Source organism: Diabrotica undecimpunctata, chromosome 5 (genome assembly GCF_040954645.1).
Source record: "Diabrotica undecimpunctata isolate CICGRU chromosome 5, icDiaUnde3, whole genome shotgun sequence".
NCBI lineage: Eukaryota > Metazoa > Arthropoda > Insecta > Coleoptera > Chrysomelidae > Diabrotica > Diabrotica undecimpunctata.
Window position 1 is genome coordinate 152,598,839 of NC_092807.1, and position 24,894 is coordinate 152,623,732.

A 24,894-nucleotide genomic window follows, 5' to 3' on the forward strand; every position below is an offset into this window, starting at 1 on the left:
AACCAAATTGCCTCCTTGATAAACCACCTGATCTCTCAATCATGTCGTCTATGCGTACTCGCAGCATCCTTTCATACAGCTTACTGATGCATGGAAGCAGACAGATGGGGCGATAGTTTTCCCTAGCTTTGGGAAGCAGTATCAACCTCGATGTCCTCCAAGGCTCAGGACAGGTTTGTGCTTCCAGCAGTGCATTCATGTGTTCCAAAAGCCACGCAGGTTCCACCCGTCCTAGACCCTTCACCGCCTCAGGTGGTATCTGATCTAGTCCTGGGGACCTACGAGTCTTCAGTGAACCCAATGCCTCGATAAGTTTATCCATAGTAAAGGGTACAGCTCGCTCAGCTCCTTCATCCCTCCATACACCATGACATCTGCCGTCCGGAAAGAGCTCTTTTGTTACCTCAAGCTTCTTGTCCATAGGCATTTCGTAAAGAGAATACGCATGGAACTTCGTCATGACGATCTTGTATCCCTGACCCCAGATATCCTAATCCAGCTGTTCACACAACTCTTTTCTGTGCCTTCTTTTTTCTGTACGGATTTTCCTGTACAGTTCCTTCTTCCTTGCGCGGTACTCTTCCTCGATCTCCTCGATGATCTCAGGGTTGATTCCTGCTCTACCTCTTGTTCTTGTTAACATTCTTCTCATTGCTATACATACATTTCTTAGTGCCTCGATGTCCGCATTCCACCAATATGGCATCCTGATGATATCTTGGCGACCAATCTTGCTTCCCTCCATCGCTTCTTTAATGACTCTCTCCAGGCTTTTCACTGTCGATGATTGACAATGCATTATGCTCATTCTCCATTTAATTAGCTCCTCGTAAACTTTCCAGTCATTTTTCCAGTTATGGAGAACTCAATGTACTAATGTTCAGTTCCAGTGTAGTCTGGCAAAACCTTACAGCCTATTGCTTTCGCCGCTATTTCTTGTGTCGCCATGGTCACGTCGATGTACGTACCTGTACCTCTCCTAACAATTGTAGGTTCCAGACCTGTGTTCAGAACCACTAGGTCTAGAGCACCCACCCAGTCAGTTAGTATCCTGCCGCGAATATCGGTAATGGGAGATCCCCACTCCACTGCTTTTGAGTTAGAATCTCCGAGCACTACGTATTCTCCTCCTGTGTTTCCCACTTCCTGCATGATCTCGTCTATCTTCATCTCGTACTCGCCCACCGTCACGTTTGGAGAAATATAACCAGCTGCACCCCCTCCATCCGAACAATCACATATCCTTCTTTCGACATTGTAGATTCGTACAGCAGCTCTCCCGGTCGTATCTACAAACCATCCTCTTCTTTTCACCGCTGTTGGATTTGGTTCCGCCGTCACCAGCACATCGATGTTCTTTTCTACTGCGGCAGTCTCAAAAAGATCATGTGCTAATCTTGCCGTTCCCACATTAGTTTGGAGCACTCTCAGCTCTCGAGTCATATTTTCTTTGTTTGCCATTTCTAAACCTTTTATGTTTTAACTTAGATCCACTCAATCTTTTCCACTGCGTGAAATTTGTCACGAATTACTTTTTTATACTAGGTCTCTTTTTTACTCACAGAAACTAGTAATGCAAAATTAAGCCGCTTGTCCATAGAAATCACAATAAGTTAAGCAAGGATCTTCAATATGACATGTCTTTGATAACTTCTTGGCAGTAACATTAGCTCATTTGTCGTGTTTATTGATTTATTTGAATTTATTTTTTTTAAATTATTTAACTTGTAGTCTTTGGGTATGTTATTTGAATGATATATTTTCAAGCATAATTATTGTTAGAACGACTAACTGTTGCTCTCTTAATTTGATTACCTCCCGTAAGTATTAATTTTTAAGCTAATGAGAAAAGTAATATTTTCTAATCTACAAATTGTCATTATACTACATGAGTCTAGCTATAGTTCCGGCGAACCAAAACTTATTTGTAAATTTTCGAGATAACTTATTATTATTATTTTTAATATACGCCTGGAAAAATGCTAAATTCCCAAGCGCAGCAACTTGTGTTGAATTTATATGAATATTTTGAGTTAGAAAGAAGTAATGGAGGACCTTTGAAGCCTCTTACATCTGTTCAGAAGGTAAAATATCAAATACATGTTTGTTTAATGAGTTACTATTAAATAAATATTTTTTAAGAGACTTGCCGCTGTTTTAAAAATATCACGGCGGACAATATACTCGATAAAAAAGGAAAGAAAACAATCTCGCCCTTTTATAAACAAGCAAAAATAGACGTCGTCTTAAAAGTAAGTCCTATCTTGACGCAATATTTAAATAGTCCTCAGAATGGTTACTTCCGCTTAACATTTAAAAATGCGTTGTTTTACATATCGGCAAAAATAACCCATCACTGCCGTACTTTATTAATGGACATCCCTTAAACTCGGTAACCTCCCACAACGATCTCGGAGTGATAATTAATAGTGACAAATTGGTCTGATCACATAGTGTCGGTGTGTAAACGTGCAAACTCAAAACTGTTTTTAATCCGTAAATGTTTTACACGTATATCTCTAACCTCTGTTAGTAAACTTTACTCAATACACGTTAGACCTATTCTTGAGTTTAAAGAACCAGTGTGGAATCCAGATCTAAGTCGCGATAAAATTCTACTTGAAAATGTTCAGCGTAAAGCCACAAGACTGGCATATGGCCGTGTAAGACCTAACTATAAAGATATACTATCCATGGCTCATCTTACGACATTTTAAAAGATAATTTTGGGAACCTAAACACCATATTCACTTTGAATTAAGACGAAAGATTAAGAGGCCATCGATACAAATTAAAGAGGAAACAAACTACTGCAAGGTTCAGGGTGAACTTCTTGCCAAATAGAATATTTAATATCTGGAACAATTTGGATCAAGACACCATATCGGCAACTAGTGTTAACATCTTTAAAAATAAACTTGATTTATTTATTTTATTAGCGCTTTATTTTATTTATATATATTTTCGGATAGCATTATCTATTTATTTATTGTTTTACAATTCAATTTTTGTAGGATATACTTAATTGTTTAACTTTACTTAACTTTATAATTGGTATTAGTTTTATAAGGATATTTTTTATTTTTTTTTGCTTTTTTATTGCTTGTTTATACCATAATATATAAAACTTTATATTTTTTTGCGCAAAATACGTTTTTTTAAACCGTTTCTTTTGTTTAAAAAATGCCTATATATAGAGAAATTTTATAAATTTAGTTATATTCCCTCTAGGCTTCGCCAACGCCAAAATAACTCTGCGTTATATAGAATGCAGACGTGCCATCCATGAAAAGTGGGACAGGATATAAAGCAGAACCATTAACCACGTTCAGTCAACAAGGGCCTCAAACGTTTTAGCGGTTTTAGCAAAAGTAACCATATATATCGCCGTGATGTTATACCTTTATGGTTTTTCCTAGCTATTTTCCATGACTGACATTGATTCACATTTCCGCTCTATTTCATACAGCAGCGAGGGAGACAGGAGCTGCTTATTGAAGGTTATAAGGTTTATTCGATATCCAGGAACTATAAGGTTGAATTTCCCTTTTTATAAAATGAAAGATTGTGATATAACATTTCAACATTATTTTCAATAACATATTTTAATTAAATTTAAATAATTGTATGGTGGAATATTCATTTAACTTAGAATTTAACTTCTTGTTAGAAGATAACAAAAAATAATTTTTTATTATGTATTCAAATCTACGCCGTTTGATATAGTGTGTATATAATTATCATAATTATTATCATCATCCTGATCATCAGTTGGTGCTACACCAGTTCGTGAAACTTGACCTGCCTCAAAACATTCTTCCATCCTTCCCTCTTCTCGAGTGTCTGTCTTCTTCATCATCTTACCCCAATGTCGCTTAAATCTTTCTGCACATCTTCCAGATATCTAAGTATAGGTCATCCATTATTCTTTTTCCGACCTGCCTATTTAGCATACATTCTTGTTCCGGCCGGCCTATTTAATAAAGTTATTTAAGCTGGATCTCTTTCTATGTTCTGTAGAATTCTGTTCTTCCTCGGAATCCTTATTGTTCGCCATATTATCTCCATTATCTTGGATGTTATATTTTTTCTCTTTGTTTGTCGCCGCATTTGACAACTATATAATACATTCTCCTTTTTTAGTTATATTATTTTATCCCACATATTTCGTTTGTTCCATAGACCACTAAGCAGTTAAAAGATGGTAAAACTTTGTTTCTTATATACTTAAAGATAAAAGAGTAAAACACTATAAAACTATTGCCATCCATCCTAGGTAACCTATGCCAACTAATCAGACTTCCTGCCGTTTGTAGTCTATAAACTGGAGAACTATATGGTATTGTCGAGGCTTTTTGTATGTTGGAACCTACTGAGCACAATGCATGATTTGTACAGAATCCCTATCGTCAATACAAGTAATTAATAAAACATTCTTAAATCATGTTCTAGTAAATTTAATACCTAACATACTTAATAAACTTATCGACTATGAAGTGATTGTCACTATTGTTTGGGTACCTTCAAATGTAGGACTTTGTAACGATGCTCTGATCGTTTAACAGTTCGAACGTGGGAGTGTCAATATTTGCGCATCCACTTCTACAACGTGACGGCCAAGTGGGATTCAGAACGGCTATTTAAGGCGTGTGAATAGCGGAATTAGATAGTCTTGTAGCTAGCGCTCTAGGCTCCCTGACTCGCCGGTGTAGTGAACCTGCGAGCCATTCCGAACAGAGAGATTTCCGTATTGAGGATCATACTCTGTCCCTAACCAAGCGGAACCCATCGGTATTGCGTATTGAGCATTACCGTGGATCTGCACAGAACCAACCGTGACAGAGAGATTTCCGTATTGAGGATCATACTCTGTCCTTAGCCAAGCGGAACCCGTCGGTATTGTGTATTGAACATTGCCATGGGTCTGCACAGCTAAATATTTTGTTTGCGAGCGTATTCGGAGCTTTCGCTGAATTGAAGCGAAGGCGAGTATAAATCTGCGCGCGATCGATTTCCCCCATTTCGTTTCTTAGTACTAATTAATTTCTTTTCTTTTATAGACGTTCGCCGAGGACTTCGTTCATCGCAGGATCCAGACGGGGACGTAGATATACTAAATTTATTTATTGTAGATATACTAAATTAATAGATTTATTTTTATTTCAAACCTGTGTTTTACTGAGTCTGTCGCCCCGAAAGAGCTACCCATCACAAACTGGCGCCCGAGCAAAATTAATAACATGCCGACAGATAAAGACACAGACTCGGTAACAGTGGATAAACCGACTTTGCAAAGAGGAGTTGCAGAGCGAGGCCGAAAAATAAGGCTTAGATCCCAAGGGAACCGCCGACGAATTGAGAGCACGACTCAGAACCTATTTTAAAAATCGCGAGGAAGCGACAGGAACAATCCCAAAAGAAAAAACGTCCAAGGGAACAGAATCCGACACACTGACCCAGGAAATTTCGGGCATCCGAAGACAATTACAGGAATTAACAATAACGAAACAAATGGGGCAACCAGAATTGCTAAATCAAGTACGAAAGTGGAACACACACTTCGACAAGAAATATTCGGATGCAATAGAATTCTTAGAGAGGATAGACGAATTAAGCTTGGCCTACGAGATCGATAAACAATATCTTCTAAGAGCATTACCAGAATTATTAGGAGACCACGCTTTGTTATGGTACAGAAACAATAACAAAAATTGGAAGTCATGGACAGATTTCAGCGAAGATTTTAAAAAAGCTTTCTATCCCAGGGGATATTTGCTACAACTAGAAGAGGAAATCTGAAACAGAAAACAGAGACAGAACGAACCAGTAGATAGATATATCAGGGAGATTCAAAAATTAATCAGACGAGAAGGATATTTTTCCAAAAACCAAGAACTTGAAAGGATATACAAAAATTTGTTACCAGAATATAAGCTTTATGCTCGCCGCCGGGATTTCGGAAACTTAGCCGAATTACAGGATTTAGCCCAATAATACGAAGCTCTAGAAGACGAAAAGACCCGAGCAAATCAGATTTGCCGTGGAAACTGGAGACGCACGGACCAAGCAGAGTACGATGCGAAAACGGCATGCTTTAGATGCAAGATACCAGGTCACAGCCGTAAAAACTGCAAAAACCCATGGAAAAAGTTTTGTTCGCGTTGCGGCAGAGAAGGAGTTTACAGCAGCGACTGCTGTTTCAGGCGTCAGGGAAACGAATTACAGACTGGAGAAACAAGGAGTCGTCTCAACAGGAAAAAAAGGTGCAGATTTAATCTCAAAAGAAGCTTTTACTTTTAATATATCTATATTATCAAATATCCGGCTGCATAATGATACGAGTATTTAAAAAACGTAAATATGACAAATAGCAAGCTCATTGGAACGCAAGGCACTTACATGAAATACAGCTAGTTATGCCTTTCTTAGAACTACATACCATCTATGTCCAGAAAACACAAAATTATTCTAAGAAGATTAAGAATCGGATACACTCGGCTTACACATGCCTTTCTCATATAATCTACCGATCCACCTGCATACAGACATTGCACTAACCCCTTAACGACAAGCATTTCAATAAAGAAATCTTTCTACAAAAAGAAAACAAGGAAAACCGCTTGTTAGGGAGATAATATACAAGAAACCTTGAATGAAACTAAGATATATGCAAATCTGTTTAAATATTTAAGAGGTCTTCAAGTGTTTTATAAACTCTGAAGTATAATAATGTAGAACAGTCAAATTTGTAAATATAAAATACCTATTGACACCATCGTGTCAATGACCTCGTCGCCGAAATCCGTTATTTCGAATAAAAATCAAAAATAAAAAAATCAAATCAAATTATTTGCACTATTAAGAAATATTTTAATATCACATCAATTTTTAATGAAATATAGACAGGAAAAATACCAGTAGAGTGGCTTAAATCGGAGTTCGTACCATTACCTAAAAAACCAGGGGCAGAAGACTATAGATCATAAACCTAATGAGCCATCTGCTGAAGCTATTTTTAAAAGTAATTCAGAAAAGAATTTCAGTCAGTTTGGATTTGTGAACGAAGTTGGTAGAAAGGAAGCTTTATTAAGCATGCAGGAATTGTTTCAGAAATGTAGAGATGTGAGCTGTGATGTTTTTGCATGCCTGATTGACTACAAGAAGACTTTCGATAGAGTCAGGCATAAACAAATGATGATAGTGCTGAACAGGACAGGGATTGACGGAATAGACCTAAAAATAATAGCTAAACTGTACTGGAATCAATCAGCAGTGCTACGAATAGATGGAGAATATACAGATCAGGTCAAAATCTTAATGGGAGTGAGACAGGGGTGCATAATTTCCCCAATGATATTCAATATATACTCGGAGCACATTTTTAAAGAGGCTCTAAAAGATATTGATAAAGGCATCTCAATAAATTGAGTCAAGATCAATATCCTGCGGTATGCAGATGATACAATAGTGTTTTTCAATACCATAAAAGGACTGCAAAACTTTATGAACAAAATAACGGAAACAAGTAGAACATATGGACTGGATATAAACACTAGCAAAACCAAGCTTATGATCATCAGCAAGGAAAACAAACTGAAGCAAATCTTAATACTGGATTAATACTTAAATCTGGAACTATAATTAATGAGTCATGAGACAATACCCAAGAGATTAAATGTCGCATTGGAAAGGCAAAAAGTGCATTCTTGACTAAGAGCTCTTTGTTTAAGAGCCATGACTTTACCCTACAAACAAAAATAAGGCTCCTTAAATGTTATGTGTACTCAGTGCATCTGTACGTAGTAGAAACGTGGACATTGAAGGCGGAAACTCTATGCTATGGAAAAGTTATGGTTACACAGAAGGATCCTGAAGTTACCATGGACAGACTGAGTCACCAATGAAGAAGTATTACGGAGGATGAACATAACCGCAGATTTGGTCAACATCGTGAAGGGCTGTAAGCTGCAGTACTTGAAACATATAATGAGAAATCAAGGCAGATATGAGCTCCTCCAATGCATTTGCAAGGTAAAATTGAAGAAAAAAGGGACCCAGGACGAAGAAGAGTATTCTGGCTTGCTATCCTGAGAGCATGGTATACAAAGATCTCAACACAGCTATTCTGCATAGCAACCAAAAAAGTCATCATAATCAGAATGATTATGGTTGCCAACGTTCGGAACGGACAGGCACCCTAAGAAGAAGATTACATCAATAATAATTAATGTTGTAACTGCAGTAATTATCTGTATTACCTCATGGAAAACTTGAAATAAAGTTTTCTAACCAATTTTTACCTTCTTAAATTTTAAACAGTTGTTTTAGTTACAACAAATATGGTTAACATACTGTGTAACTTTAACGAGAAGACCTATAAAGAAAAGTTATTATTATAGTATTATAATTATAAAAATAAAGTCTGTTGTAGAAAAAATATTAAATATATGTAGAATAAAATAAATAATCCAATAAAATTTTATTAAAATACAGTTTTTTAAATCTCATAAATTGTATAGTATAATTAAAATATTATAAGCCGCTGAATGCACGTGCCATGTACGAAATTAAAATTAAACCCAGACAGTAGATAGTAACCCTGTAGTTAGAAAGAGAGATCTTAAAATCTGTAAGATCAGCAATTCGCCTAACTATTTAAAACAGGGATAATTTGTGCATTTCAAAAAGAGACCGGAGCGTTTCGATTCACTGCTTGGTATTTTCTGTTATGAAATTTAGTTTTAAATATTAAATACAATATTAGCAGTTTTAGCATGGAGCCAATGTGTCATAAGAAACAAAAAGTTTAAATGTTGTTTTAAAATTGAACAATATAGCAAAACTTCGTCGTTATGCGTATGTAATAAACTACATTCTTTGTTTTGTTTTCCATGTTTAGTGTTATTTTTAAAGTTTATGTTTTGTTTACAAGTCGCATTGATTTAATGTATTGCATATGACAATAAAACTTATCTCAGATTTCTTTTGATTTATTTATATAGGAGCAACAGTTATAAATAATAATAATAATAATAATGGAACTGGGACTTCTCCAAACCGAGCATCTTCCTTATTATCAATACGTCCCTGACAGAATGCTTGAAACTGACAACTACAAGCTATACTGGGACCGCACTGTGCTCACAGACCAACTAGTGGCGCATAATAGACCGGATCTCATACTAGTTAATAAACTTACTAGGAAAACATGACTTATTGATGTGGCGATACCCAACACCAATAATTTACGTGTTAAATACAACCAAAAAAAAAAAGATCGCCAAGTACAGAGATCTAGAAATACACATCAGGAGACAATGGAGAATGGAAAGTACCCAGACAGTACCCATTATTCTATCTACTACTGGTGTTATTCCCAAAAACCTCATAGAGAAAATAAAACAGCTAGGTCTAAATGAACATCTCTATAAGGCCATGCAGAAAGCTGTACTCCTCGCGACGTCCAGATGTGTACGAAAATTTTTGGGAGATACTCCAACATACCAAGTCACCTAGGGCTCGATAACATGGAAAGAGTCCCACCAGAGCTCAATCCTTTTGATACCGTCGGTATCTGGGATGAGTGAATTTTCCCCTTAGAGGGAGTGTGAGCCGTATGGCTAAATCTGAAAAATAATAATAATAATAATAATAAAGGTCTTTATTTTTCCTCCACCTCGACAGTTTGCCGTTCTGTCCTGACGAATTAAATTGTAACCATAAATTTGTACAGCGTTATTTGGTACTATTGGCTTAAGCCATGTCTCAGAGACACAAAATATATCAAATTGTTTATTAATACCACAATTAACTAAATCAACTATTTTAGGAAATAAAGAACGAATATTAACATGTGCAAGTTTTAACCTACCTGTTATACTTTCTTTAAAAATTTCCACCTCCATTGTCTAAATATTCTTGATATCGATTTATATGGAATCTTTTTACACCAACTCCAATGGGCCAGAAATCCGATTTATACATATCATCCTTCTTGTTGAGGGGAGCCGATACCACAAATCGCTTTAGAATGTTTTCTTGGCTGGGTAGCTCTTTAACCATAATAAATTTTTCTTTCATTCCGCGTTTGTCTCGTAAAAATGTACGAATATCTTCTTCTGTTGATGTCCTCCTAACTCTGTATATGTATAACCCAACTTTACTCTCCTCTCCCTTAAAACCACTACCACTATCATCATGAGCTATTTCTGCGGTGGCAATATTTCTTCTAGATTTCCGTAGTTTTGTCTTTCTCTTCACAACCTCAGTGTAACTGTCATGCTCGTCTAGTGAAACTTTATCAATTTCAGCATCAATCTTCAAACCTGTTTCGGTAACTGAGCCATAACAAGAAGTTTTGTTTATTTGCTTTTGGATTTGTTTATTTTTAGTGTATTTACCATTGCCGTCTGTCAACAGAGTAGGAGACAGTTTTGGTTCGTGTGAACTACTGTCAGTTCCGACTACGTCACGATATAATCGAATCATCGGCGAAGGTTATGCGACATTTATGTTCTGTGGTATAACCATAGATTTGAGCAGTTCACTCACTATTGGCATGACCTTGATGGGAACTGCTTACACTCGATTGTTTGTTAGTTTTTACACTTTTTTCGGATATCTTTGTTTCTAAAAAACTCACTCTTTGTAATAATAATCCATTATTTTCATTTAAAATGCTGTTCTTGTCCTCCATTTTTCTTTGATAAATCTTTTTAGTAACTCGTTTTCTAACTGAAGTATTTCTATATCAGCTGTTGATTTAACTACATTCAGGTTATGTTTACCATTTTCACAGCACTTTATTAAATTTTTCTCACAAACTTCAAAACCAGCCCTTTTTGCACAGCTGGGATGAAACACATTGAAACACTATTTACATACCACAATTTTGCATTCTTTTTTGGTACAGCATTTGAAATTAATCAGCAAATTATTGTCACCATCAACTGACCCTGCGTCCTCGTCGCCGGCCATCTTTGAAATAATATCACATGTAGACACAAAATTGTTCGCCTGCGGCTCTTATTCACTTTCTATAATTACATTTCTTAATTGAACACCCTTTTAAATCACTACAAGCCGCCACTGTATATGGCTGAAATTAAAAAAACCGAAGATTTTTAAAAATAAACGCAAATAAAAACCAAATCAAACACCGAATTTTATATTGTTTAAATTAATTAACTAAAAAGCACCAACTAACTTTAACAGCTTTTGTTTTTTGTTTCAGGTAATTGGACCATGGTATTATACGGCCACGTCGTCATTACTGTAACACTAATCCTGGAGAACACGTTAGAATTAGTAGGAATTAGGTAAAATAAATGGGTATGGCTACGGTAAGCGATGGGCGAAACGTTCTTACTAGCATGGATTATTTAAATTCTCATTACTTTCAGCTCATCCGAACCGATATTGAACGTGTGGAATATAAACAACTGGCCTTTAGGTATTTGAGATTAAAATATCAACGTTATAAACTATTTAGCACTTAAATATGCCTATTACTTTTTAAATACACCTTATTTTTCAAAAAAAATTATTAGTCATTATTACTAAATAATTATTATATTTATAGGAAAATTGTAACTTATTTTATCTTAACTTACTTCCTGTAGTGGCTTAATTATCGTTTAACAAGAGACTTAAGTATTTTTTTTTATTGAAAATTATCGTGCTCGGCAACAAAGGCCACTTACACGAAAACGGTTACAAATGTAAAACTGTTACAATAAATTACAAGAATATGTTATAGAGTCTATACTGTTATAATACAATCAAAATTATATTTTATAATATAACTGAACGTCTCTGAGGAATTTTAGACTTAAGGTTATCTGATCCAAGTTATTGAGTATATCTTTTAGATCACTTTAAAGGCAATAAAATAGTCTTTTTGCTGAATATTGATTACATTCGGTGAGAATATGGTTAACTGTTAGATGTGATTGACAGGGCTCACAAGTGGGTCGGTTGCCGGATGACATCAGGTATCCATGTGTTAATCTTGTATGTTCTATTCGAAGCCTCCGTGTTACAATAGCGTCTCGTTTGGACATACCGGCAGAGATCAAATCAAGGGGGCTATCGACTAACTGTTGGATTTGATGTAATGCTGAGTTATTGGTGTCCCAGTGTTGTTGCCATCGAATTCTTGCTCGTTTCTTTATGTGAGACTTTACTAATTTGTATATTAACCGTATTATCAGATGATCATGAGGCAAGTTTTGCATGGCTGTCTGCAAGTTCGTTGCCTGTAATACCAATAGGGGATGGTAGCCAGATTAATGTAACTGTTATTTTTTGGGAAGCGATTAGTTGGTAACAATCAAGGATCTTTTGGACATAGGACGATCAGTGAATATATTTTGGATAGAATATATTGAGGCTAGTGAGTCTGTGCATACTGCAACTTGTTTATTAGGTGAAGAAATTGATTTGAAAGCTTGAAATATGCTAAATAGTTCGCCAGTATGAACGCTACAAAATGAGGGGATACAAGATGATGTGATAAGGTTATCTGACGTGATAACAGAACAGCCTACTCCTGTATTATTCTTTGAGGCATCAGTGTAGAGTACTATATCGTGTTTATTTGTAAATAAAATTTCTTTTCAAGATTTTTTAATGTGTTCCCTGGGTGTTGTAAGTTTATCGAATCTTGTAAGCGATGTGTTAAACTGAGGGATGATTATAGACCAAGGAGGATATGGAGGGAGGGATCGTGACATTGTTTGTGATAGAGAGATGTTATTAAGTAATTGTGTTAAAATTAGTGGAATGGATTTTATTGATGGTGATTTAGAATAGTAATGCTGGTTTTTAGTTGATGAAGTAAGAAGAGGATAAACTGGATTGGAGGTATTGGATGAAACGGAGGCAGCATAGGAAAGTAATAAATATTCACGTCTAATCCAAAGTGGGGGCTCATTGGCTTCGCAATATAGACTTTCTACGGGGCTAGATCGAAAAACTCATAAACAAATTCGTAAGGCTGTGTGATGTATCGAATTTAAAAGGTTAAGGTATGTTTTGGAGGCAGAGATATATATGTAACAACCATAATCCAGTTTGGAACGTATGATAGACCTATATATTTTAAGCAGGGAGTTCTTATCTGCGCCCCAATGATAGTTTGAAAGAGTTTTGATAATGTTAATCCTCTTGTTTGCTTTACCTTTTATTTCTAGTATATGTTGTTTCCAAGTGAGTCGTAAATCAAACGTTACACCGAGAATTTTGCATTCCTTGACTACTGGAAAATTCGCTCTCTCAATCATAATATTAGGGGATAGGAAGGGTGATAGTCGACTAAATTTTATTATTTTTGATTTTGTATATGATAAAGACAGGCCTATGGAGCTTGTTTTTTTAACTAGTGTATCTACTGCGGATTGAATAAGCTTGGAAGTTGTAGAGATAGATCGTCCATGGCAGTAAATTATCAGGTCATCTGCGTATAGGACATGCCTAACATGGTATATTATATGAGAACACAAGTCACTTATTGCTAGGTTGAACAGAGTTGGGCTTAATATTGAACCTTGTGGTACGCCGTCAGTTTGATGGTGAAGTGATAAAAAAATGCCATTGACAGAGGATCTAAATGTTCGTGAAGTTAAGAAATTTTGTATAAAATTAAATATTTTACCCTTAATGTTATAATGAGAAAGTTTCTTCAGTATAGATTGTCTGCTAATTGTATCAAATGCACCTTCAATATCAAACACTGCTACAATGTCTTCTTGTCTCCTGTTGAAGGCATCGGAAATATGGCTTTGGAGAAGTACTAGATTGTCTTGAGTAGAGCGATTTCGTCGAAACTCTGACTGTTCTTTTGGAAGTATATTATATTTGTTAAAAAACCACGTAGGACGTTTGTTGATCATTTTTTCAAAGATTTTGCAGATGGTACATGTTAGAGATATTTAATGGATATTACAATTGAGGTTTGCCACTGATTAGGAAACTTGTTAGATGACCAGATTAAGTTAAACATTTCAAGGAGTTTAAGGTGGCCTAAACTAGATAATTTTTTTTTTTTTATAAAAATGTAAGGAATATCGTCGGGGCCGGAAGCAGTGTTCTAAAGAGTTTGAATAACCGAAGTAAGTTGTATGTAAGAGAATTGGGAATTTAAGTAATCGATATCTTTGACAGTTGCCGAAGAACTTGGGAAGGAAGCATCGAATATTGGCTCGATTTGAGAGCAATTTATTTTGCTTTTAAATTTTTTGTTGAAGTGACTGGCTAGGGTCTCACCAATTTCTTGATTGTCACTAATTACATTATCATTTAAAATTATACTAGATATATTAGTATTTGTATTGTATTTGTATTTTTTCCAAAGATTAGTAGGACTGGTATTTTTATTGATAGAAGACACGTAGTTTCTCCATGTCGATTTTTTTTTGTTTTATAATAAACCGCCACCTGGCTCTAGCTTTTTTTTTTAATTCTGTAAGATTTTCTGCTGTTTACTTAAGTATTTAAACCGCGTAAGTTACGTTAAGTATTTTGAACATATCCTCATATTTCTGTGTGTAGCACAATTTTACCATATTACAAACATAAATGAGTTGGATTTCCTTTTTGTTCCAAATAAGCAATATCGCTAAAAGTAATATAAAACTATTGACTACTGATTTTTCATTACAAACAAAAAAAAACAATTGTTCTGTTAAGAATAGAGAATAAGAATCATTTGTTTTCATTTGAGATTTCCGCTTCGAGATTATTTGTTGTTTAATCTTTCAAATTGACATAATCTAGTGTAAGCTTCTTTTGTTTTGGCTCGTTCTGTGCGCATCAAATAATCCCTCTTGTTTCATTATTATAATAGCTGCCTACCTAGTTGTGATATAATAGGCACAAAGTATTTTAAAGTTTAAATATTCTAAATTGTATACATTATTAGGTCTTATGAGCTAAATTTAATTAATTTTTGGGCGAAATAAAAATATTTTTTTGAATAAAATCCTTTATAAAAGGTATATAAAAAACCCAGTTGGGCTATGTTAAATTGACAAAACGTTTTCTGAATAAGTATTCCATCATCAGTGTCTAGTTAATACATGATTGTAGCCACTAAATATGTGGGTAAAAACCCTTTAAAAATTATTAAATGAAATTTAGTTTACATTATGTCTAATTTACAATTAAGATGGTGAAGTTACCGTTGGATTGGTAACATGGCGACATATGACTCTACATTAAGTTGCAAGTCCTGAGACGGTATGTCTACGAGGACTTTATTAAAGCAAGTTTTTATTAAGGATTTTATTCAAAAATTTTTTTTTAATATATGGTATACAGCCAAATACAGGAACTTAGTTTCCTTGTGGAAATAAAAATAATTAATATACTATTATACTATTATATATTATTTTACTATAGATATACTATAATACCTACTATTTTACATAAAAATAAACTATAATTGATTGTAATGAGAATAACAATTTATATTTGTTTTGAAGTTTCGATTTCAAATCCGGAAATCGATTTAAAAACAATTTAAAATAAAAATTAGTAATCATCTATACCTACCTATAAATGTTTATGTGTTACGTTTGTGTGTTGTATAATTTATAAACATTAACAAGTTAAAATCATTAATAATTTTTATTGTGAAATTATTTTGAAAACGATTTCCGGATTATTATATAATCCGGATTATATAAAACAAATATAAAACACATAATTTGTAACGATAATATTTTGCCTACTATAGGGGTATTACTATTAGGGGTAGAAGATGGGGGATAGAAATTCTTGGGGCGAAGATAAGGTAAGCAAAATAAACGCTACTTGTGCGAACGGGCACTCAGGGGTTAGTTGGAGAGCTGGGGTTGTGGATAAGTAAAAGACAATAAGGTTTGGATTGGGCAACTACAGAAAAATGAAATAAAGGGTCATAAATCTCTTGGGACAAACAGAATGAAAATAAACCGGAAACACCTCAAGAAATTTAATATAGGGCGCCACTTGAGGTGCCTAATTATACCTATTACAACCAGCTATTGTGACTGGAGATATAATTATTAAATAAAAAAAGCATATCTTTTCCAAATGAAAACTCAAAAAAAGGGTTAGTTAAAAAAATAATAAACAAAATGTTAAGAAACAAAATTTAACATTTATTTTTGTGTCACCACAAACAGTTACAAAACATAGAGAACATAAAAACAATATATTAATAGTCACAATTCAAAAAAATACAGAAAAAACTTACATGTCATCCGTTTACAAACTCTAGTAGTTGGAGATACTACATAAACTTACAACTGTTATCGCACAGAGATTAACCTTTCTTTAAAACAAACAAAACAAATAAATATCGAAAACAATAAAGCTAGCTGTCATATGTTAACATTAAATTTAAAACAAAACTAATCAAATAAAATGACAGCTAAAGTCAAACCATAAAATTTACTACTTTAAATATTACAATTTTTTATCCTGTATGAAAGCAAAATATTATTTAAAAAAATGTCTGTCTTTACTTTAAAATTTGAAACAAAAGTTACCTTAATTCACCAAATCACACTTTGAATGTTCTGGAACCATAACTGCAACTAACTGGGGGTAGACCTGGGCTCCACTCTCTGCGTAACGAACACACGAACAAATCCATCTCCAAACTGCCAAAAAGCCTTGGATGACAAACAGGGAGAAACAAAACGAGGATGGAAACGACGATTCTTCCAATCCTTACTCAAAACATGAATTGAAGCATTAACTGCCACAAAACTACTTTTCACTGTTACATATTTCCATAAAAAGGGACCAAAAACAGAAAACCACAAATTCGATGGATGAATTTGGACATAACGCCGGAAATCACTGCTCTTCACCGCGGCTCCAACGAAAGTGACGAAATTATCTTAAAAAATTGATGGCATAAACTAGAATAAGCAAAACGCTAAAATAAACAAAACTACGAAAATTAAGACGTAAATTAATTTGAAAACGCAATATCGGGCGGTTTGAACAAAGAAATATCGAAGAATTTGCGCCTGTGACATAAATAAACAATAAAATGATTCATTATCGACGGCGGCGACCTAAAAAAAACGAAAGATTATATTGGTTTTAAATTGAAGGATACCCACTAAGAAACATTGAAAAAATTCTTCGTTATTATAATGAATATACAAGAGGATTTCAATTAACCCCATATACGAGGGGATTCCAATAAATTTCAAATGCTACAAATTAAGGCATTTAAAAAAACTGGTCTATTTTTAGGTTAAGCGTGCATATTTTTTTTTTTCGAAAAAAGCGTATAACTTTTTTTTTGGAGGTAGGTGCAGGTCCAGTTTTTCTTTATTTTACGTATTCAACTTAAACTATATTTTTGATTTTTTTTCAGATTTTTCCGTGTGCGTTATCTTTAAAAATTCAAAAAACTGTTTTTTAGGGGTTTTGGGTGATTTTCTTCATTTTATAGATTTCAAAATATATAAAATCAAGAATTTTTATAGGTTATTATACAGGGTGAGCTTTTAGTGCGACATCGGTCGATAATTCCATTATGGTATGGAATATTCAAAAAACTAATTAAAAAAAATGTAGACAATGATATTCGCCATACCGGGAAAATATGTGGAATTCTACAGGGTGATAATAACTACGTAGTATAGCAAACATACAATTTTTTAAATGGAACACCCTATATATTTTTTCAAATTTGTATTTGTCTTATAATTCTTATTCTTATAGTATTAGGTTTTGCATTACTATACAGAGTATTTAACAAGTTATGACCATTTTTATTTCGAATTGCCTATGAAATCAACACCATGTATATAAAGAAGTAATGCATAAACAACTATTTATTTATATAATAAAGTAAACAGTATAATGTAGTGTTAATATTACGTTTAATTAAAATCATTAACAAGAATTTGTATACAGGGTGAAGTACAAAACAAACTTACGGTTTTCTCAATTTTTTTAAATAGATCACCCTATATTTTTTTAAAAATATTGTATTTATGATACTCTTTCATATATATATATATATATATATATATATATATATATATATATATATATATATATATATATATATATATATATATATATATATATATATATTATATCAATGGTATTCCGGGTTTGACTCCGCGTTAAATGTTGTTGGTTTTGATAAAAACCATTTTGACGACGTTTCGGCAAGATCTCACTTGCCATTTTCAAGTCTCTCTGGATGGTCTGCTTCTTGTCGATGTTCGAGTGGAAGTGACGCTACGGCACACACACACACGCAGTGATCAACCCTGCCCCTAGGAACATGTGTATACCAATGTAAGAATGGGATCCACATGTCCGAAGATCAAACCGGTCACACCTCGCTAGTCGAAGTGGTACCTATCTGACCCCCAGGCTTTTCCACCACCCCTCCTCATCGTGTGACTTACGTGAGGAGGCTTATGATCTGAAATTTACTTAAGATGCCCTGGGTAATAGGACATCCTCGGTTTTTAGTGAATGTGGTTATGCCACCTAACTGTAGGGGTAGCCACATCTAGGCTTTTCTCCCTATTTACTTTACTGACTCAATTGATTTTACTCTAGCTTTACGTCGGGACTTGAGTCCCTAAAAAAAGAAAAAGGAGCGTGTGTTCCGACCATAGAGCCATCAGCCTGAGCTGATGACTCTATGTCCGGAAAAGAGTGTGTGCTCGGTCACTCAGCCGCCGATTTGGCAAAATAAATTTTGTTCTCCTCGCCGGCTGAGCACCCGAGAGGGGTCCGGCCACCAAGCCCATGCATGCCGCACATGACCTCAGTGCTCGGATTTCGCGAGTAGATCTTTCATTTCGATCTGCCTTAAGGGCCTAGTCCGCGGAGCGGTATATAGAAGGCCTGGCGGGCCCCTTCTATATTTGCTATATAAGGTAAATTTACGTTAAACGGTTTAATGAAAAGTATGAATGTATCAATATGAATTTACGTTATTTAATCAGAAAACACTTTTTTTTTTGTTTTTTTTTTTGTTTTTTTTTTTGTTTTTTTTTTTTTTTTGTGGACTTCCTTGTGGCGTCGGGACTATAAAATGCCTGGGCAACAATTCTTTCCTTTTTTCCTTAATCCTATTTGTGTGCGTGTATTGGGGTGTGCATTCCCAAGTGTATAATGCTCTCACACACCCCGGTGTATATTGGACTAATAATTACCTAAAAACCTAAAAACCTAAAAAAGAAAAGCGTACCCTCTCGCCAGAGTTTTTTTTTTGGTGTGTTTTCTGATTGACTGCATTTCTTTGTTCGTTCTTCTTGCAACCATCTCATTCTTTATTTATTCGTTCGGGTTCTCCCTATATCGAGCTATCTGTTGTTTTGGTCTTCTGTGTACCGTCCTTGTGTTTTCATTGTAGTTAGTCAGCTCTCTTAACATTCTGCTGGGGTGGTTTCTTAGTCCGTTAAAAATTTCATATGCTCTCTTGTCTAGCGTGCGTAGGATTCTTGTTTGTCCTGAGTCTCTATATACATATCTCAAGGGTACGTACCTTGGTATCTTAAGGGCATCTCTGACTATTTGATTTTGAGTAGTCTGTATCTTTTTCCTGTTTGTTTTACAGGTGTGTCCCCACGCAGCGGATGCATATGTTAGGACTGGCAGGATAATACTATTCGCAACCCTGATTTTGGTTTTAAATCGTAGTTTACTTTTCCTTCCAATAAGTGTTGAGAGCTGACTTTTCAACGCTTTGGCTTTGCGTATTTGCTGATTGATGTGCTCAGTGAACGTTAGCTTCTTATCTAGATGTACCCCTAGGTATTTAGCCTGGTTGGTCCAGTCTACTGGGGTGTTTTCGATTGTAATTTCGCGATTTGGTACACTTCTTCTGTGACTAAACATTACAGCCTGTGTTTTATCTGGATTTAGGGCTATTTTCCATTTTATGCACCATCTTTGGAATCTGTTTAGTGCTCTTTGCAGATGATTAGCTGCATGATCCGGGTTTCTCCAGCTAACAGCTATTGCTGTGTCGTCAGCGTAAAGACTCAGTAGAGAGCCTGGCTCTTTTGGCGTGTCGGCCGTATAGATGGTGTACAGGTACGGCGACAGCACCGCTCCCTGAGGCACACCCGCCTCCAGGGTCCCGACTTCGGATAGGGTTGCCCCTATTCGAACTCTGAACCTTCTGTTGGCAAGATATGACGCAAGGAGGCATGTCATCGCCTCACTGTAACCAAATTTATTCATTTTATAGATGAGTCCATGGTGCCAGACTCTGTCGAAGGCTTTGCTGACGTCCAGAAAAGCTGTAGCTGTGTACATTTTTTCATTAAATCCTTTGGTGATGAATTCTGTAAGTCGTAGTACCTGTAATTCACAGGAGTGTTCGCTTCTGAACCCGAATTGAGCCTCTGGTATGGTTCCTAGCATTTGTGATTCTTCATTGAGTCTTTTTAGTATAACTCTTTCCGCTATCTTGCTTATAGATGATAATAAGCTGATAGGTCTGTAATTTTGCGGAAATGTGCCGTTTTTACCAGGTTTTGCAATCATTATTACGTGTGCCTCTTTCCACCTATCTGGGAAATATCGTAGTTTTAGCATGTTGTTTATTATGTTAGTGATATAAACAATAGCTTTTGTTGGTAGATTTTTCAGCGCCCTATTTGTGATGTTGTCGGGTCCTGGGGCTTTTTTGGCATTTGTCATTTTTATAAGTTCCTTTATTTCTTCGGGAGATGTATGTGTAATACCTATTCTGCCCTTTTTCCTTCTAAGTCTTCTCGCTGTTCTTTCTACCTCTTCTTCAAAGTCTATGTCATCGTCGGGGTCTTCGTTGTTTCTACACGCCCTTTCTAGTTCGTCCTTCATGACTTCGGCTTTGTCGATTTCCGTATGGACAATCCCGTTTACTCCGTGTAGGGGAGGTATGGGTTTCTTGTCCTTTCGAAGGATTTTAGATAACTTCCAGAAGGCGGATTTGTTAGGATTTAGCTCATCGATATAGGAGTCCCAGCTTTCATTTCTATGATTTTGAAGTTGTTTTTTCACTTCCCTGTCTAGCTCATTTGCAATCCTTTTGTCTTCTACCATTCTTGTGCGGTAGGCTCTTCTTCTTTTCCGGTTTTTCTCTTTGATTAGGTTTTGAAGTTCTATACTTATATCCATGAATCTTCCTTTTTGTCTTGTGATTGTTTCGGTTTTGGAGCTGGCATCGATAGCATTGTTTATTGCTTGTTCTAGTTTTATTACACTGTCTTCTAGTTCTGTAATATTATTAATTGTTGGGATGTTACCGATGTTCTCGCTCACAATTCTTCTAAAGTTTGGCCAACTTGTTTTCTTTCTGTTGTGGGGCTGCAAATAGTTCAATTCTGTTGCGCCCAGGGTCAGGACGATTAGGTTATGTGTCGAATCGCCTTCATTTAGAGAGTGTATCTCGTATTGTTGACCCACGTTGTGTAGGATTGCAATGTCGAGATACGTAGGGAGTTCTCCGTGGAAACATGTCGGTTCTGTTGGTCCGATGACATATGTGTTCGGTCTGTTCTCGAGATGGTTGCAGAGATATCTTCCGTTTCGGTTGGTCGTCCTGTCAAACCAATTGGGAGATCTAGCATTTAGGTCTCCAATAATTATAGTTGGCTCTTCTGAGTTCAGTATTAGGCTTAAATCTTCGTTGAAAATCGGATCATGTGGTCTAACGTAAGCTGACACTATTTTTAGTGTTTCGTTGTTGGCCTTAAGTCGAATAATTGTGGCTTCCATTGTCACCAGTCCGTCTGGTGTTGGGATGTGCTCGTGTTCGAGTCCCCTTTTGACTAATATAGCTGTTCCTCCTGATAATGCTCTATGATCCGTTCTATAGATATCGTAGCCTGGAAATTTTGTTTTTTTCCTTTCCACTAGTTTGGTTTCTTGAAGAGCTACGATATCGAGCTCTAATCTGTTTATTATTTCATCCAGAAGGTTGATCTTTTTGAATATTCCGCCGGAATTCCATGACCCAATGCGTAGATCTTCGTTTTGGTTTGCTAACATTTTCGGACGGCTTCTCCAAATGCAGTCATCATTTTTGTTGCTTTGTCCATCATGGACATCATTTCCATCATTTTGTTATTATACTCTGTATGGAAGTTTGCGATGAGGGTAGCTGCGTCCTGTACCGACACTTCTTGTGGTTGTGCTGGAGATTCTGAGGTGGTTTCAGCGGATTTTTTCGCTGCCTGTGCGTAGCTGACTCCTTTGTTGATTGGAGCGCTGTTTATGGGTCTTCCTACCGGTCTTGTTGGGGCAGGTGTTTTCTTTTTGGGGGCCTTAGAGCATCCTCTATAATTTGCTGTGTGCGCTTCACCACAGTTTGCACATTTGGGGTCGGTTTCCCGGCTTTTCTCACAGTCGTTACTGATGTGGTTTTCTCCGCATTTTACACATCTGGATCCGCAATGGCAAGCCTTTGAGCTGTGATAGAACCCTTGACAGTTATAACACTGTAGGGTGTCTTTTGTGATTTTGAATTCATCCTCCACATAGATTCGCATGTAGCATATATCAGATATTTTTTTAATTTTTGCAACGTCTTCCTCTTTGAGGGTGACGATGAAATGTGGCAGTACTTTTTTATCAGCTTTTTTGGAGATCATATTGATCACCCTTGTTGCTTCTATTCCTTTATTGTATAGTTCGTCTTTAATTGCTACTGTGCTAGTAGTAGCAGATAGCCCTTTTATAATGACTCTTTTTAGTTTATCGCTATCTATGGGATATGCGATGAATTCTATTTTTGGACTGTGTTCTTCTAGGATGTGTACCATTCCTAGGTAATCTTTTCTGGTTTTTGTGTTAATAACAATCGATCTGCCTGATCGAGCAAACTTATTGACTGATATTATGCCTTGGTTGGCTGCTCTCTGCAGGATTTTTTGGTGTTCTCCTACAGTTTTTAGGATTATCGCCGGTGGTTTCGGCTCTTTTACTATAGGCTCCTCGCTTGTTTGCGGTGAGTCTTTTGGTACGTCGTTTTCTTTTTCAACTTGGCTATTTTTGCTCAAGTTATTTTGGGCAGTTTTCTTTTTCTGGCTTCTTTCATGAGCCTCTTTCGCAGCCTTGTTAAATTCGATTTCTTTCCGCTGATTTATTATCTGCGTCTGCTTTTCGGCGACACTTATTTTTGTTTTCACACTACTGTCTGATTTCTCAGTAGTGGTGCCTGTCTTTTTTCCTTTTTTTGTTGTGTCCAACCTGCAGGTTCTTTGGTTGTTATGATTCTTTCCGGCTCTTTAGGCTTGCCTTTGCTACCGGATGGCTTTACGGGGGGAGGTGAACCGATTCCTAGTTCCACTAGCTTTACAACGTCATTATCGAGGGAGGCTTTCCACGGGTCGATTTCCATTATTGACTCTTCTTTCTCCTTGGCTGCTGTTAATGTCATTATATGTTGTACAAGTTTTTGTATCTCCTTGTCCTTTTCTTTGTTTTCGTTTCTCAGCTCAGTCATCTGAGCGAGAAGGTCTTGGATTTGTTTATTTGCCTTTTCCTCGCGGATACGGCTTTCTTCTTTAAGGGATTTGATCTGTTCCGTCAGTACATTGACCGACCTTAAAAGCTCATTGGCTTTTTCCCTTTCCGCCATTTCTCTGGCCTTTTTCTTTACTTCTTCGTCTTCCGAAGAGTCTTCTTTGGGCCTTAGCCTTTTCATTTTCTTGGCGATTTCGGGCTCGGCTTCATTTTTGGAGACGTTGTCCACGGCGGGTTGTGTCTCTACTACAGTTGGGGGTGGGGCTTCGCGCGATTCTGCAGCTGGGCTCGGCTCTTCGTCGATGGCGTCCATCGTATTGATATCGTCATCGGTGTCGATTTCGCTTTTTTCTTCCTCCGACTCCGCGAGGAGCCTATAAAAACAGCTCCTCGACGGTTTAACTAGTAACAACCTCGCATCCGCTTTTCGCTAATATGTAGGACAAGTGCCTATGCCACACTCGGTGTCTTACCCACCGGGAGCTGAAAAGCTCCGTTGACAATAGGTCAGTCGCCCCCACCTAAGCACGCTTCTCTCTCACGTCCGTACTGTTCGGCTGCTCGAGTCGAACTTGACGCTACGGGTGTTAGGCAGCTGGCTTTTGTAGTTACTGCGTGATGCGCGCGCTCTTGTAATTGGTCCGGTGCGCAGGTCAGTGGGCGGGGTCTTGGTCGATTCCGTTCTTGCGTTATTCTTCGGGATAATTGTTTTCCATATTTTTGGCAATCTTTGGGCATCGTCTCGAGAATTTAAATTATTTTCTTGTTTTTCTATTTCTATTGCTTCTCTGATAATTCGTTTTCTCTTGTTTTCGACATTCGCTAACATTACCGTATGTTTGAGGTCAATTTTGTGTCCTGTAGCTAAAGAATGCTGGGCTAGGGATGACGTCGTTTCTTTTCGTTCGATGGCATTGCGATGTTCTTCTTGTCTTACTTGGATCCTTCTATTTGTCTGTCCAATATAGGCTCTATCGCATTCTCCACAGGGAATTTTGTATACTCCTTGGTTTTCTAGGGGAATCTTTGTCTTGGCAGATGGTAATATATTTGCGATTTTTCTGTCGGTGTTGAAGACAGTCTCTATTTTGTGTTTTCTCAGGACCCTGCTTATCTTCTCTGTTGTGCCTTTAATATACGGTAGAGTGGTTTTGGCAATCGGTTTTTCGTCTTCTTTTATTTCTTTTGTTGTTTTTTGTGGTCTTCGTGCCTTTTCGATTCTGTGTGTGGATATATATATATATATATATATATATATATATATATATATATATATATATATATATATATAGATTACACTGTCTACGAACAGTAGATAAAAATAAGGAGCCCATATGAACCGTTCAGGGTATATGCTGAAAATATACGGTATAATCGCACAGTTGCCAAACTCTCAGAGCTTAC

The 24,894-nt window shown here is 36.2% G+C and overlaps 1 protein-coding gene across 1 annotated transcript; it reads right to left on the reverse strand.

Moving 5' to 3' along the window:
* Positions 1-873: 873 nt before the first annotated feature.
* Positions 874-1,461, reverse strand: LOC140442519 (uncharacterized). The gene has a single exon (XM_072533583.1). It carries the CDS (start codon positions 1,459-1,461, stop codon positions 874-876), a length of 588 nt encoding a protein of 195 aa, XP_072389684.1.
* Between the last annotated feature and the right edge of the window lie 23,433 nt (positions 1,462-24,894).

What these genes read in the sequence shown, in the direction of transcription:
- LOC140442519 (XM_072533583.1), bottom strand. Translation starts at nt 1,461, where the DNA reads ATGGCAAACAAAGAAAATATGACTCGAGAGCTGAGAGTGCTCCAAACT.